At 45.0% G+C, this 17,964-nt stretch overlaps 1 protein-coding gene across 1 annotated transcript in view; it reads right to left on the bottom strand.

Moving 5' to 3' along the window:
- Positions 1-17,964, bottom strand: part of atp8b5a (ATPase phospholipid transporting 8B5a) — a 96,754-nt gene that overhangs the window by 35,227 nt on the left and 43,563 nt on the right. Inside the window, exons 6-12 of the mRNA XM_079516037.1 lie at positions 15,326-15,387; positions 10,661-10,714; positions 9,936-10,008; positions 9,699-9,769; positions 7,425-7,507; positions 5,723-5,881; positions 510-598 (exon numbers count right to left, since the gene is read on the bottom strand). Of these exons, the coding sequence (XP_079372163.1) occupies positions 510-598; positions 5,723-5,881; positions 7,425-7,507; positions 9,699-9,769; positions 9,936-10,008; positions 10,661-10,714; positions 15,326-15,387 (591 nt within the window). The remainder of the gene's footprint in view (positions 1-509; positions 599-5,722; positions 5,882-7,424; positions 7,508-9,698; positions 9,770-9,935; positions 10,009-10,660; positions 10,715-15,325; positions 15,388-17,964) is intronic.

Below are 17,964 nucleotides of genomic sequence, written 5' to 3'. Positions count from 1 at the left end.
GATCTGCTATTTTTCAATAGCTATAACATAATGCTTAAAAACACCAAAAGGGGTTCCCGTCCTGAATGGGTTCAAAATGGAATTGTATTCAAATGTAAAGTAGTAGTAGTAAGTATAGCCTTGCCGATGCCGAGCCATGTTTACTAAAAGTAAATCACCACTTGCTGTCCAAATCAACACTGTTCCAAGATAGAGAGAGCATTCCACAGGCAGCAGACAAGCCCCTTCCACACCTAAGCGCAAAACGGTCGACATCCACGCACTTCTTAAGCTCTGCGCAGCTTAAATTCCGAGTTTTTAGACAGCTGGTGGATGGAAAAGAAGCTCCACCTCCGCAGACTTTTTGCGCGGAGGAGAACGTTTCCGGGAATCTGGCCGTCGCGCAAAAAGTCCGCGGAGGTGGAGCTTCTTTTCCATCCACCAGCTGTCTAAAAACTCAGAATTTAAGCTGCGCGCAGCCGAGAACGTGCGCGGCTCTTTCCATAGTGTGGCAGCACCGACAGACTCACAAAGAGGACCAGGACATTCATCAGGCGGTCTATGCTGGTCCTCTTGAAGGTGCTCTTCCCACAGTTCTGCATCAGCTTGGTTTCAGGACCTGGAACACAAGCAGCACAACACATGGTTTCAGGACCTGGAACACAAGCAGCACAACACATGGTTTCAGGACCTGGAACACAAGCAGCACAACACATGGTTTCAGGACCTGGAACACAAGCAGCACAACACATGGTTTCAGGACCTGGAACACAAGCAGCACAACACATGGTTTCAGGACCTGGAACACAAGCAGCACAACACATGGTTTCAGGACCTGGAACACAAGCAGCACAACACATGGTTTCAGGACCTGGAACACAAGCAGCACAACACATGGTTTCAGGACCTGGAACACAAGCAGCACAACACATGGTTTCAGGACCTGGAACACAAGCAGCACAACACATGGTTTCAGGACCTGGAACACAAGCAGCACAACACATGGTTTCAGGACCTGGAACACAAGCAGCACAACACATGGTTTAAGGACCTGGAACACAAGCAGCACAACACATGGTTTCAGGACCTGGAACACAAGCAGCACAACACATGGTTTCAGGACCTGGAACACAAGCAGCACAACACATGGTTTCAGGACCTGGAACACAAGCAGCACACACATGGGACGGTGCAGAGAGTGTTAGAGGGGCCAGGGGCTGAAATCCCGTTAAGAGAGGACACTTTTGGACAAAAATAGCGAAAATAGCAGATCTACAAGCTCACAACGCGTCGCACTGCGACACGTTGAGAGCTTGTAGATCAGCTATTTTCGGGGCGCAACCCAGCACTCTTTAGCTAGTGGAGATGCTGGTGTAGGACATTGGATTTCTAAACAAATTTGTTCAAGGCAAAATACTGTGTTCACGTTCAGGAGACTTTGGAGGAAAAAAAAGCAATTCTCCTGAATGCTGCCTTCTGGTATATACAGTATACAATAGAGGGTATGTGCATGCTTAAAGTGAATGGCACATCGAGTGGCAAATCGAGTGGCAAAGCAACATGCAAAGTGAGTTTAACATTGTTTAATGTCGTTTAATGCAATCAGATATGACTTTTCTGTGTGGATGTATGGGATGTCAAGGCCAGAAAGTAGTTTTTTGCCACTCAGTAGGCGTTCCTGCATAACTTCCTGGTTTGATGATGATGTCACGCGCATACCCTCTATTTACAATTTAGGCATTTAGCAGACGCTCTTAATCCAGAGCGATTTACATTAAGCAATGGCATGGAAAGTGGCATTTTGCATTTCTTTCACCATGTAGTAAATGCTGCATTCGTGGTCTGGAAAGGGCAGTTGTTTTACAGACGGGTAAAAGGGCAGGGGCTGAAGCCCCCTTTGATGTCTATGTGTGCACGTCCCTGGAGCACACATGAGCCGCTATTGTAGCTTTTTGGATGTTTTACTTTTCATTTTCAATTGACCTTTTAGTGGGTATGCTATGTTGTATTCACATTAGTGTTATCTATCACTTATTTACTGTAAGAAGTTGCTTCTGCTTCATAGTACTGACCCACTCATTGGTGTAATCTAATGTAAACACTGGTTTATTCAAATAATACATTGAAGTCAAACCTAATCACATTTTGGTGACTTTTAAATGTGAAGTCTCTGTTATATAACGTATATGCACTGTAATGTATGGTTGCATTTTTCTGATGAAAATTACATTTATTTAAAATTAGTTTTAAATGAGTTTGGGCGGCCATAGCTGAATGGGTAGACCATAGAGTTATAATAATTTATATAATTTGCTCCTGATGTGCTGTGCCTTGCATGGTCTCGGCTGCCATCGGTGTATGAATGTGTGTATGAATGGGTGAATGTAATGCGCAATCTCTGTAAAGCGCCTTGGATAAAGGCACTATAGAGCGTCGCAGTCCCGCCCCCTACCATGGCCCAGGAAATGATTCTCCGTTCATTTTCCTCATAGACATTTCAGAAAGTATTTATTTAAAGACGTTTACGCCGCGGACAAAGCCAACTCGAGTCGTGACGAATCATGACAACAAACAACATTTTTTGGGCCGAACAAATAATTAGAAAGAAGAAAGAAATTGCAGGTTACAACACTTTTTTTGTTGGTTTTCTTCTTTGTAATTATTTGTTTGGTCCAAAATATTGTTTGTGTTGTCATGAGTTGTCACGACTCGAGTTGGCTTTGTCCGCGGCGTAACCGTCTTTAAATAAATACTTTTTGAAATGTCTATGGGAAAAATGCATTGGGATTCATTTCCTGGGCCATAGTATGGTAGGGGGCGGGACTGCGACGCTCTATATATAAATGCACCGTTTACCATTCATAAAGGATAGAGGGCGGACTGCCCCGCCCCCTGCTATTCATTTCGATGGAAGTTGCTCAGTGGCGTTTTGAAGGCGGGTGACCAGATGTCCCTCTTTGCGTGGGACAGTCCCTCATTTCCAAGACTTTTCAGGCGTCCCACAAATTGAGACCCTGTCCCACATTGTGTTCTGTCCTTTGTCTATATAGAAGTGTCTATTTGTACGTCTCTAAATGTTTTTGATGAATTGAACATTGTGGACCCTATTGGAAACAAGTGTAATGCTTAATTGGGTCGTCCACTCACAGTTAACAGCCTTTGTATTGAGTTTGTGCTTGAAATGTACTGTAATTCTGCAAACTGTTAATACATTTTTCAATCAATCAATCAATGTGACTGGCAGGCAATTGCATCAGAGTTCAAATGCCTGAATAGTTGGTCCACTAATAGTTGGCCTTCTGTTGTAAAGCTCTCTCATTGTCTCTTCTTGCAACATGTTTCTAAGCCTGTTAAAATAGCATAAAAATAAAAATAAAGCATGATTTTAAAACAAAATGTGAGACACCAGAGGAGTTTATAGCCAATAGGCCTATGGTCGAATATGACATCAAGGCATTAAGTTGCTAACCCGGTACTCCAGTATCGCTTGTGTGGGACAAGTGGGATGGGGGGACGGGGTCCCCCCATCCCTCGTGTCCCACACAAGCGATACTTCTGTCCCTCAAATGAACAGTTTGGATCTGGTCACCCTGAAGCACCCGGAAGAACGCTCAATGTTAAACCCCAGCTGCTGCACAGGGTTTCCTCGTGCTAAATGCACGGGCCTGCCTGCAGTCCCAGCTCTGACCAGTAGGGCCGAGCGCTTCAACGTTGGCCAGCCCTATCTGGGGGCTTGGTATAGAGACAGCCAGCCTGGGAAACAGAATGTCCCAGATTCCATACCTGGTCCCGGTCAATATTCCCAGTGAATATTCAACATTTCTGGAATCAGTGGTGCATGGTGCTCAGTGAAAACTCAACCCTTCGATAGCTCAGTTGGTAGAGCGGAGGACTGTAGTTGATTAAGGGACATCCTTAGGTCGCTGGTTCAAATCCGGCTCGAAGGAGGGCATGTTTTGAACATGACATTGTGAAAGAAAAACTACCTATTGGAAGATACAGTGACCTGTTCTTGGCCTGTTTTCAGTTATAAATTACATACATGTAGCTCACGACAACACAAGGTAGTTTATTCCTCAAGCCTTGAATATTCAACATGATTTCTGGCTCAGTAAAAAATATAGAGCAACAGATCTGTTATCAACCCTTTGATAGCTCAGTTTGTAGAGTGGAGAACTGTAGTTGATTAAGGGACATCCTTAGGTCACTAGTTCAAATCTGGCTCGAAGGAGAACACGTTTTAAACAAGATATTGTGAAATAAAAATGACCACTGAACACTTGGACAGCAATCAGCAGCGGCTGCAGACTTTTGCTTTGCGCCTTGGGCATAAAAAGTGCCAATATTGTGCCAATCTTTTCAGCCTGCTATTTTAATCTCTCACCACAGGGGGGAGCTGTAGGTTCAGGGTGACATTCAACACTACCCTTTTTATTTTTATTCTTATAATCTGTAAACGTAAGACATTATTGGCAAGAACATAATGCTTACAGTCCCAAAGTAAAAGTACAAGATATTTCGAGCATTGCTTATACTTTGGCTTTTTGTCACATAAAGTAGGGTGTAAGCACTGTAGCCTATAGTTAATGCATACTTTGTATTCATAATCTGAACCTGCAAAGTAACTAACAGTAGTAACTGAAGCTGTCGGTTTAAATTACGGTAGCTATTAAAAACAAATGAATACACATTTGAAAGAATGTGATTTTTTTTTTAATATTACTGAAACAATAATTAACAACACAAATCTTGTATGGGGGGGGGGGGGGGGGGGGGGGTTCCAAGTTTAACCAATTTAGACCTGAGGTCAATTCTTAAAAAATGGCTTCTAATCTTAAGAGTTTTCTGAAAAACCTGTTTCTATGTCAGTTGCTGCTCAACCTTTTTCATGTCAAGGATCCCCCTGCGCACCCCCATCTGAAAATATGTTGTTCCAGGGACCCACCCAGAAGCAAAGATTTGAGTTAAAAAAATGTTCTGCTCTGAAAGAATATAATATATTCAAAGATTTGTGCCACATTTTCAGGATATTTTCATGATTTAAAACAAAATAGCAGATCTACAAGCTCATAGCGCGGCACTCGGTGCCGCGCTATGAGCTTGTAGATCTGCTATTTTTCAATAGCTAAAGTATAACATAATGCTTAGAACACCAAAAGGCGTTCCTCCCGTCCTGAATGGGTTAAGAGTTCGATAATGAGAACCACTGCTCTACTACATACACCACTGTGGTGTGTCCGACTCCTCACCTCCGAACAGCACCAGTCTACTATATACACCACTGTGGTGTGTCCGACTCCTCCCCTCCGAACAGCACCAGTCTACTACATACACCACTGTGGTGTGTCCGACTCCTCCCCTCCGAACAGCACCAGTCTACTATATACACCACTGTGGTGTGTCTGACTCCTCACCTCCGAACAGCACCAGTCTACTATATACACCACTGTGGTGTGTCCGACTCCTCCCCTCCAAACAGCACCAGTCTACTACATACACCACTGTGGTGTGTCCGACTCCTCGCCTCCGAACAGCACCAGTCTACTATATACACCACTGTGGTGTGTCCGACTCCTCCCCTCCGAACAGCACCAGTCTACTACATACACCACTGTGGTGTGTCCGACTCCTCCCCTCCGAACAGCACCAGTCTACTATATACACCACTGTGGTGTGTCTGACTCCTCACCTCCGAACAGCACCAGTCTACTCTACTACATACACCACTGTGGTGTGTCCTCACCTCCGAACAGCACCAGTCCGAAGCACCAGTCGGTGTTCCTCAGGGTGCACCCTCGGAGCAGGATCTTTTCATTGTCCAGCGAGTACTTCTGGTTGTCGTAGGTCAGCGTTCCCGTGAAGCGATCCAGGCGGTTGTTGGGAGGCTCACAGCGAACTTCGCCTGGAGGTATGAACAAAGAAAAGCTGTTACAAAGACCAGTAAGACAAAGCCTCATTTGATTGGAAATAATCAAGTGTTGTTTTTGTCGACTAAAACTAAGACGAAGAATGTTCGTCGACTACCTTTTTTCACTGACGAAAACTAAATGGAAACTAAATAAAAACTAAGCTATTATGACTAAAACTAAGCTAAATGTATTGACAATTTCGTCAACAGTGGACAAGAGATCCAGTACAAGTCATTTTACACTTGGTTGCATGCTGAAAATAGCAGATCTACAATCTACGATTGTAGATCGGCGATTTTCAACAAGTGTAAAATGAGCCATTACGACGGCATCAAGGCCCGCCAAAATGCATTTCAGTCGACTAAATGAACTGAACTGCAGATTTAGTCGACTAAAATCTTATGACATTTAGTCGACTAAAACTAGACATTCTAACATTTTAGTCACTAACATTCCAGGTGACTAAAATATGACTAAAGCTAAAATAGACATTTGCTGCCAAAAACAACACTGATTGGAATAATCTTCCTCCATCTCTTAGAGCCGGGGTTCTCAACGTTTTTGGCCGGGGACCCCCGGAAATGCTTTGGCAACGTCTCGGGACCCCCGCCCCGCCCTCTCCCGACCCCCAATATAAATTGACTGCTACAATAACCTTAACCCATTTTGGGCGGGAACCCCTTTTGGTGTTTTAAGCATTATGTTATAATTTAGCTATTGAAAAATAGCAGATCTACAAGCTCATAGCGCGCCACCGAGTGGCGCGCTACGAGCTTGTAGGTCTGCTATTTTTGAAAAATCGTGAAAATAAAATTTAAAAAAAAAACCCTTTTTTTTTCTTTTTTTTTTTTAATAATTTGGGGACCCCCTAAAATATTTTGGCGACCCCCCGAGGCGACCCACGGGTTGAGAACCCCTGTCTTAGAGCGATTTCATCCTTCAGTCGCTTTAGGGTCAGGGACTTCCCTACATTCACATCGTGTTTATGCTTATAAACTCTTCTTCATACCCTGAAGAAGCCATATTGTTTGCCGAAACGTTGGTCTTTCAATAAAAGAGTTTTTTTTTGCATCGTGACTACGAAAACGTTTTGTCTCCCGTGGTCAGCAACTCCCCACTATTGGAGTGCGCTCCTACATCTTTGTTTATGCTTCCAAAAACTGACACGTACCAGCAGCAATGTGGTGAAAATCTATTCTGAACAATTCGATTTTAATATTTTGGCAATAAAAGTCGCGATATATCATGAATCGACCCCACCCCTAGGGCATTAAGCAAATCCACTAGTTGACCTTGTTGGTACTAGTTGAGGGGGGAGGGGGGATTATAGTTATAGTCACCAATGTACACAGTTTTTAAATGTACAAATATTTATTTCCAAAAAAACATAATAGGTAGTTAAACAACTAGTTGACTAGTAAACTAGGCAACTAGTCAACTAGTCAACTAGTAAAAATTACTACTAGTAATTAATTTTTTGATACATAAAACATAATTAGAGACAGATATGAACAGCGATGGTATATGTTTCCTCACCGTTGAAGGCAGCCAGGCTCTCAATGTTGTCCCCCATGTCTCCTGTAACCGTCAAGGCCTGCCTCACCTTCAGGTTGGTCTCTCTGAGGAAACACAGGAACACACAATTCAATTCAATTCAAAGGGCTTTATTGGCATGAGAAAACATACGTTTACATTGCCAAAGCAGAAAGCACAATACAACAATACAGCAATACAAAAATATGTACATTTGAACGTCAGAATCTTCAATAGATCAATGTCTATATTGTACCAAGATCACTGGATGCAGGTATAGTGCAGGAATATACACAATGATTAGTCTTTAGGGTGGTTGTGTTCCGTTTGATATCCTTCTCCTATCACAGCAACTCACGAATCTTGCTGCTGTGTTTGCACATTGTTGTACTTCGCCCAGCAGATATGTTTTTTTTTTTAAATTTTTGTCATTTTTTGTCATTTTTGTCAACACACACATGACAGAGGAACGGTGTTGATTTTGACAGCACATTATGATGTAGGTCAGGGGTTCTCAACGTTTTTTGCCGGGGACCCCCGGAAATGCTTTGGCAATGTCTCGGGACCCCCGCCCCGCCCCCTCCCGACCCCCAATATAAATTGACTGCTACAATAACCTTAAGCCATTTTGGGCGGGAACCCCTTTTGGTGTTTTAAGCATTATGTTATAATTTAGCTATTGAAAAATAGCAGATCTACAAGCTCATAGCGCGCCACCGAGTGGCGCGCTACGAGCTTGTAGGTCTGCTATTTTTTTTATTTTTTTATTTTTTTGGGAAAATAATTTGGGGACCCCCTAAAATAATTTGGCGACCCCCCGAGGGGTCGCGACCCACGGGTTGAGAACCCCTGATGTAGGTCAGTGGTTCCCAATCCAAAGTGGCGTCCGGCGGGGACCCCCAGGGGCCCTTGCGGGAGTTCCAGGGGGGTCCCCTGCTAAATGAGTTTGGAACCACAATTTGGACCCTTATGGGTCTGTAACTCTGAGAGTGTGCAAATTTTGTACACTCTCAAGAGTTAAATTAACATCGATATTTACACTACAAACTGGGGTCTCAGAGATAGAAATGTTAAATGGGGGTCCGTAGCCTAATTAATGTCAAACTGGGGGTCCTTGAAATTAAAGGGGTTGAGAATCACTGCTAGAGCTGTAAAAGTCTTATCTTATGGGGGTCCCTGGTATATCTCTTCAAATGGGGGTCCCTGGTATATCTCTTCAAATGGGGGTCCCTGGTATATCTCTTCAAATGGGGGTCCCTGGTATATCTCTTCAAATGGGGGTCCGCGGGGCTAATTAGTGACAATTTCGGGGTCCTTGACATGAAAAGTTTGGGAACCACTGGTGTAGGTTTTGGTCATATATTTTATTTTTTATCTGAAATGTTTTAGTTTTAGTAAATCTACTAAATCTACAGTTGATTTAGTCGACTAAAATGTATTTTGCCGGGCCTTAATTGATGGCATCGTAATTGGTTGCAAGCTGATATTAGCCGATCTACAAGCTCACAACGCATTGTGCTGCGACGTGTTGTGAGCTCTTCTCCACTAGTCCCTCCCTAACATTTTAGTCTAGTTTGTATTTGTCGACGGAATGTGTGACGTGTCTGTGTGTGTGTGTGTGTGTGTGTGTGTGTGTGTGTGTGTGTGTGTGTGTGTGTGTGTGTGTGTGCGTGTGTGCGTGAGAGAGTGTGTATTAGAGATAGCCCGCAGCTTTGACCATAGCCTAGAGCAGGGGCGCCCAAAAGGTAGATCGTGATCTACCAGTAGATCACAAAGGCTGTGCAGGTAGACCGCATGACATGCCCCTAAAATATAAATAATTTAAATGAAATAAGATAAAAACAATTTTTGGCAATGACATTTGAATTAAGTGCCATTAAATTTGATTGACATCAAAAGGGGCGTGCCAGCTCAAACCCACAATGCAATACTTTTGTTTTCAAGAGTGTTGCACACAAACGTCAGTAGCATTTACAAAGACACATAAAAAGGAAATCCCCCTTTATTTCCTATTCCGTGCATGTGTCTGATATGTAACAATGGCATTACAGGGGCATTACGTAAATAACGCACGCACGCACGCACGCACGCACGCACGCACGCACGCACGCACGCACGCACGCACGCACGCACGCACGCACGCACGCACGCACGCACGCACGCACACGAATATCAGCGACTGGTGGTCCGTACATGGCACAAATGCGGCTGCCGAATAAATAATGAACCTTGATGTGAAAAGGGTGAACACTGTTTGAGGAGAGCATTAAACGTTACCCGTCCAGTTCTGCCGTCTCGATGTAGATCAGGTTCAGAGGCTCGCTACTGGACAGCAGGAGAAGGTCAGCCTAAGAGAGACACACACAAAGATCCTGCTGTTTATTCCGTTTGTCCGTCTGTTACCAGCTAATCTCCAGCACCGTTAACCCGGTTAACCCGTTAACCCGCAATCTTTTGTGCGACAATTCATCATCAGCTTAAAGTTGTAATGGTGACACACACATCTCTACTGACCGTGACGAACTGGTTGTTCTCCAGCTTGATGATGTCTCCCACCTGCACGTCCATCCACCTCTCACTGCTCAACCTGGAACACACCCAACACACACAATACAATGATGATGTCTCCCACCTGCACGTCCATCCACCTCTCACTGCTCAACCTGGAACACACCCAACACACACACAGTACAATGATGATGTCTCCCACCTGCACGTCCATCCACCTCTCACTGCTCAACCTGGAACACACCCAATAACACACACAATACAATGATGATGTCTCCCACCTGCACGTCCATCCACCTCTCACTGCTCAACCTGGAACACACCCAACACACACAATACAATGATGATGTCTCCCACCTGCACGTCCATCCACCTCTCACTGCTCAACCTGGAACACACCCAACACACACACACAATACAATGATGATGTCTCCCACCTGCACGTCCATCCACCTCTCACTGCTCAACCTGGAACACACCCAACACACACAATACAATGATGATGTCTCCCACCTGCACGTCCATCCACCTCTCACTGCTCAACCTGGAACACACCCAACACACACACACAATACAATGATGATGTCTCCCACCTGCACGTCCATCCACCTCTCACTGCTCAACCTGGAACACACCCAACCCAACACACACAATACAATGATGATGTCTCCCACCTGCACGTCCATCCACCTCTCACTGCTCAACCTGGAACACACCCAACACACACACACAATACAATGATGATGTCTCCCACCTGCACGTCCATCCACCTCTCACTGCTCAACCTGGAACACACCCAACACACACAATACAATGGCAATAGAGCGTCGCAGTCCCGCCCCCTACCATGGACCAGGAAATGATTCTCCGTTCATTTTCCTCATAGACATTTCAGAAAGTATTTATTTAAAGGGGAAACCACCCATTTTCAACATTTTACTATGTCATTAATATACCTTAGAGCTGTTGTGTGGAAATAATAGAAAAGTCCCCCCATTCTGTGTTTCCTAGAACTGTAATTATGAAAAAAAGCATTAACATGGTGAAACACATCTTGATGACATCATCAAGATGCGTTTCACCATGTTAATGATTTTTTTCAGACCTCTAGTTCTAGGAAACACAGAATGGCGGGACTTTTTTTCAGCTCTAAGGTATATTAATGACATAGTAAAATGTTGAAAATGAGTGGAATGCCCCTTTAAAGACGTTTACGCCGTTCGGCCCAAAAACACAATTTTTTGGGCCGAACAAATAATTAGAAAGAAGAAAAAACCGGGAGGTTACAACACTTTTTTTGGTTGTTTTTCTTCTTTGTAATTATTTGTTTGGTCCAAAATATTGTTTGTGTTGTCATGAGTTGTCACGACTCGAGTTGGCTTTGTCCGCGGCGTAACCGTCTTTAAATAAATACTTTTAGAAATGTCTATGGGAAAAATGCATTGGGATTCATTTCCTGGTCCATGGTCGGGGGCGGGACTGCGACGCTCTATAGGCTCTATGCACACAGAATATAACTCTTCCTACTTCCGGGCCTCTTCCCTACTTCCTTCACAGGTGTTTACTGATGATACCAAATAAAGGCTCTGTTCCATTTAGTCAGTGCACAGTGGTTCTCAAACGTTGTAATTTCAAGGACCCCAATAACTCTGAGAGTGGAACCCAAGGGTTCCATTTGTCCATTTTCAGAGGTACGGGCCATTTGGAACCCACTCAAGGACACCTTGAGAGTGAGACCCACTGGTGTAGCAGAGTGTTTCCAGTGATCCAACACGCACAATAGCAGCACCCTGACTCTGTTTGACCAGAATGGAACAGAGCCTTCATTAGTATCATCGGTAACACCTGAAGGAAGTAGGGAAGCTATAGGGGCCCACGTTCATTCCAAGATGCATAGAGCCCATTAACTAATTTAGTAAAGAGGTTAAAGACAACATGCACACGGCGCGTTCCACTCTGGTCACCAGAGACCACTGAATGCAGTAAGTATCCTTTCCGATAGTTCACACACGGAAACCGGGTCACAACGTCTACTTCCTCTGTAGAAGATAGTCAAGTGCCAAACGGGGGTATAAAGTAAAAGCCAGATTGTTGCTCTTGGGGAAGATTTTTGCTCTTTATTTTTATCTGTAGCACCCCAATCTACACTGTAAAATGTGTTAAGATTTTTAGGGCCAACATTTTTCAGCCCAAGGACCCCTTAGCTGAGAGAGAGATGAAGCAGAGACCCCTTAGCTGAGAGACAGATGAAGCAGGGACCCCTTAGCTGAGAGAGAGATGAAGCAGGGACCCCTTAGCTGAGAGAGAGATGAAGCAAGGACCCCTTAGCTGAGAGACAGATGAAGCAGGGACCCCTTAGCTGAGAGAGAGATGAAGCAGGGACCCCTTAGCTGAGAGAGAGATGAAGCAAGGACCCCTTAGCTGAGAGACAGATGAAGCAGGGACCCCTTAGCTGAGAGAGAGATGAAGCAGGGACCCCTTAGCTGAGAGAGAGATGAAGCAAGGACCCCTTAGCTGAGAGAGAGAGATGAACCGAATCTTTGTGTGCGTGCGTGCGAGAGAGATGAAGCAGGGACCCCCCTTAGCTGAGAGAGAGATGAAGCAAGGACCCCTTAGCTGAGAGAGAGATGAAGCAGGGACCCCTTAGCTGAGAGAGAGATGAAGCAGGGACCCCTTAGCTGAGAGAGAGATGAAGCAGGGACCCCTTAGCTGAGAGAGAGATAAAGCAGGGACCCCTTAGCTGAGAGACAGATGAAGCAGGGACCCCTTAGCTGAGAGACAGATGAAGCAGGGACCCCTTAGCTGAGAGAGAGATGAAGCAGGGACCCCTTAGCTGAGAGACAGATGAAGCAGGGACCCCTTAGCTGAGAGAGAGATGAAGCAGGGACCCCTTAGCTGAGAGAGAGATGAAGCAGGGACCCCTTAGCTGAGAGACAGATGAAGCAGGGACCCCTTAGCTGAGAGACAGATGAAGCAGGGACCCCTTAGCTGAGAGAGAGATGAAGCAGGGACCCCTTAGCTGAGAGAGAGATGAAGCAGGGACCCCTTAGCTGAGAGAGATGAAGCAGGGACCCCTTAGCTGAGAGACAGATGAAGCAGGGACCCCTTAGCTGAGCGAGAGATGAAGCAGGGACCCCTTAGCTGAGAGAGAGATGAAGCAGGGACCCCTTAGCTGAGAGAGAGATGAAGCAGGGACCCCTTAGCTGAGAGAGAGATGAAGCAAGGACCCCTTAGCTGAGAGACAGATGAAGCAGGGACCCCTTAGCTGAGAGAGATGAAGCAGGGACCCCTTAGCTGAGAGACAGATGAAGCAGGGACCCCTTAGCTGAGAGAGAGATGAAGCAAGGACCCCTTAGCTGAGAGACAGATGAAGCAGGGACCCCCCTTAGCTGAGAGAGAGATGAAGCAAGAACCCCCTTAGCTGAGAGAGATGAAGCAAGGACCCCTTAGCTGAGAGACAGATGAAGCAGGGACCCCCCTTAGCTGAGAGAGAGATGAAGCAGGGACCCCTTAGCTGAGAGAGATGAAGCAGGGACCCCTTAGCTGAGAGAGATGAAGCAGGGACCCCTTAGCTGAGAGAGATGAAGCAAGGACCCCTTAGCTGAGAGAGATGAAGCAGGGACCCCTTAGCTGAGAGAGATGAAGCAGGGACCCCTTAGCTGAGAGAGATGAAGCAAGGACCCCTTAGCTGAGAGAGAGATGAAGCAGGGACCCCTTAGCTGAGAGAGATGAAGCAGGGACCCCCCTTAGCTGAGAGAGATGAACCAGGGACCCCTTAGCTGAGAGAGATGAAGCAGGGACCCCTTAGCTGAGAGAGATGAAGCAGGGACCCCCCTTAGCTGAGAGAGATGAAGCAGGGACCCCTTAGCTGAGAGAGATGAAGCAGGGACCCCCCTTAGCTGAGAGAGATGAAGCAGGGACCCCTTAGCTGAGAGAGGATGAAGCAAGGACCCCTTAGCTGAGAGAGATGAAGCAAGGACCCCTTAGCTGAGAGAGAGATGAAGCAGGGACCCCTTAGCTGAGAGAGAGATGAAGCAGGGACCCCTTAGCTGAGAGAGGATGAAGCAAGGACCCCTTAGCTGAGAGAGATGAAGCAAGGACCCCTTAGCTGAGAGAGATGAAGCAAGGACCCCTTAGCTGAGAGAGATGAAGCAAGGACCCCTTAGCTGAGAGAGATGAAGCAAGGACCCCTTAGCTGAGAGAGATGAAGCAGGGACCCCCCTTAGCTGAGAGAGATGAAGCAGGGACCCCTTAGCTGAGAGAGATGAAGCAGGGACCCCTTAGCTGAGAGAGAGATGAAGCAAGGACCCCTTAGCTGAGAGAGAGATGAAGCAAGGACCCCTTAGCTGAGAGAGAGATGAAGCAGGGACCCCTTAGCTGAGAGAGAGATGAAGCAGGGACCCCTTAGCTGAGAGAGAGATGAAGCAGGGACCCCTTAGCTGAGAGAGAGATGAAGCAGGGACCCCTTAGCTGAGAGAGAGATGAAGCAGGGACCCCTTAGCTGAGAGAGAGATGAAGCAAGGACCCCTTAGCTGAGAGAGAGATGAAGCAGGGACCCCTTAGCTGAGAGAGAGATGAAGCAAGGACCCCTTAGCTGAGAGAGAGATGAAGCAGGGACCCCTTAGCTGAGAGAGAGATGAAGCAGGGACCCCACCACCACCACCACTATTGGATTCATGTTAAATGTGTGTTTTCAGACAGTTCATGACTTAAACCCTCAATACTTTGTGATCGTGACCTTTGGCACGGTACTCGGTCTGCCCTTCTTGCCCTGTACATGGCCGAAAATAGCCGACCGAGCATGTAGATCTGCTATTTTCGGTTAATAAATAATAAAATAAAGTCCCTATCACACAAAGATTCGGTGCCCCCCTCGCAGTGTCTCTGAGGACCCCCCCTGTTGAAGACCCCTGATCTAGAGAAATGGGACAACGAAAGACAAAACATGATAAATCAAGCGCTCCCTCACATATTTGAAATAGCAGACGCCAAGTCAACAGGAAATACAACCAAGCACTTCCTGTCACCCTGCAGCTGTTTCCTGTGGTCCTCTTAGAGAGACGGCACGGTGCCACTAGCTGTGTGTGTGTGTGTGTGTGTGTGTGTGTGTGTGTGTGTGTGTGTGTGTGTGTGTGTGTGTGTGTGTGTGTGTAGTTGTGTACCCAGCCAATATGGCAAACCCAGGAATTTAACCAGACAATCAGCTTTGAAACGACAACACATACACACACATACTGTATGCAAACGGCTGTGCAAATACACGCGCCTGCACACGCACAAACGCACACACACACACACACACACACACACACACACACACACACACACACACACACACACACACACACACACACACACACACACACACACACACACACACACACACACGAACGTACTTGCCACCAAGAAGAACTTGGACTTTGCGGTTGTTAACTTGGTTGTCACTCCTGTGGCGATTCTGAAAGAGAAGCACAGTGCACGTCATCATGCTGTGAAAGTGAACATACATGCGCACACATGAACATGCCTTGTCGAAACTGATATATCGGTAAAACTGATTTCCAGAGCTGTATGTTGGTTACTTGTAAATGGTGCATTTATATAGCACCTTTATCCAAGGCGCTTTACATAGATTGTGCATTCACACACACATTCATACACCGATTGCGGCGGAAGCCATGCAAGGTACCAACCAGCACATCGGGAGCAATTTGGGGTTCAGTGTCTTGCCCAAGGACACTTCGACATGTAGACAGGAGGAGCTGGGATTCGAACCGCCGACCCATGGATCATTGGACGACCTGCTCTACCTCCTGAGCCACAGTCGTTGTAAAACCCAGGTTTCCATTCCAATGTATGCATTTACATTTATTTTTTACTGTAATAAACCTCGCATTAGGTGTCCAGTGGTACGTCCCTTAGTTCATATGAGAGAAAGACACTTATTTCATTATTTTTTTAAGGTGTTTTTTTGGCTTTTTCTGCCTTTATTGACAGATTTCTTCTTATTTGCAGAAGCAAAGATTTGAGTTAAAAACAAAGAATTAGAAAGTAGAAAAAAACGGCAGGTTACAACACTTTTTTTGTTGTTTTTCTTCTATGTAATTATTTGTTTGGTCCAAAATATTGTGTGTGTTGTGTCGAGTTGGCTTCGTACGACGCTTAAAAGGTCTTTAAATAAATACTTTTTGAAATGTCTATGGGAAAAATGCATTGTGATTCATTTCCTGGGCCTGGCGTCGTCATGAAAGGGGACGGGACTGCGACGCTCTATAGTGAAGGAATGTAATGAATGTGTTTTTGTGAGGTCACAGTGACTTGACCTTGACCTTTGAACACCTATACTTCCAATCAGTTTATCCTCGAGTCCAAATAAGGTATTCCTGAGATATTGCATTCACCGGAATGGGACAGACCTGAGCTCACAGGGACCTTGACTTTTTTTCTTTCTTTTTTTACCCATGGCCAACTCTTTCTAATCACTACATCCTTGAGTCACATGTCATGGAATTCCCTTGAGGCTGAAACTGAGAACACTGAGCCAGCACTCAGTCTGAATGATTAGCTCACATAGATTGTATTTTTTGCCTCACCCAAACAGAGAAACGGACAGAGTTGGTCGTGTACGTATTTATGTATAAATAAATGCGTGCAGATAACTTGAAAATGATGCGACCGGGCACGGCATAATACAAAATTAAAAACTCCTTATGGACTTTATAGAGCAATGGTTCCCAAACTTTTTCATGTCAAGGACCCCCAAATTGACACTAATTAGCCCACGGACCCCCATTTGAAAAGATACACCAGGGCCCCCCATAAGAGAAGATGTGTTTTACTGCTCTAGCAGTGATTCTCAACCCTTGTGCCACCCCTTCACCCTTATCCCTAAACTTTTTTGCCATTTTTACTATTTAAAAAAAACCTTTTAACCCATTTTGACCTGAGATCAGATTCTAAAAATGTCTTCTACATCCTGACAGTTTTCTGAAAAAGCTATGTTTCTATGTCAGTCGTTCTTCGATTTTTCAAAAATAGCAGACCTACAAGCTAAATACTTTCTGAAACGTCTTTGGGAAAAATGAATTGGAAATCCTCTTCCGGGCTGCTCGTCGTGGGATTTACAAGCGGGGTGTATTTTTGCGATCACGCAGTGATTGGCTCTCTCATTATCAACTGTCGTAGTGTAGATCAGGGGTTCTCAACGTTTTTGGCCGGGGACCCCCGGAAATGCTTTGGCCATGTCTCGCCGCCCCCCCTCCCCACGCCCAATACAAACTGACTTCAAAAATAACCTTAATAATAAGAGAAAATATATCATAAATTAATACTGAAACCAGATATAATCATTAAAGGTGTAATGAAACGGAAATGGTGGACATTTTATTATGAAGTTTCAAACGGTTTCAAGTTGAAACACCGGTCTGAAGTTTCTGAACCAATCAGAGCGTCGCATCCCTTCAGGCGATGGGACGGTAGCTAGGGAATGTTGCTATGCTATACGCAGCAGCGTGGTGAGTGTTTGTTCTACCAGTTTACTGTTATGTGGCTTATTTCTACCCTATAATGTTTTCAGATACATATTTTAGCGTGATGATTAAGTTGAAACCGAGTAATACACTGTCTGGATGTTATCTGGAATGGGAATAAAAACGGAGGATTTCTGTAATCAATAGCAGCTGTGCTGCACGGATGCGCACATATGGAGAGGATACGGGTGAGCTTCATTTTTATTGGCTTTTATCGATGTGGGCCTCGACACGTCATCACGCAGCACGTTTTCGTTTTCAGGAAGTAATAAAAAAAATATTTGTATGGACTTTTGATATAAAAACACACAAAAATGAGAATTTTTCCATTTTTTTGGCATCCATTGTTAGGTATGCTCATATGATGACCACGGAGATGGTCTAAAAGTGTGAAAAACGTATTTTTCATTTCACTACACCTTTAAGGAAAGTTTATGCATATGTACTATGTAAACTCTTCATTTCCATTTTACAGCCATTCAGTTGTAAAAATAATAATTTGGGGA

This window comes from Electrona antarctica, assembly GCF_951216825.1.
Source record: "Electrona antarctica genome assembly, chromosome: 12".
NCBI lineage: Eukaryota > Metazoa > Chordata > Actinopteri > Myctophiformes > Myctophidae > Electrona > Electrona antarctica.
This window is presented reverse-complemented; position numbering and strand designations above follow the sequence as displayed.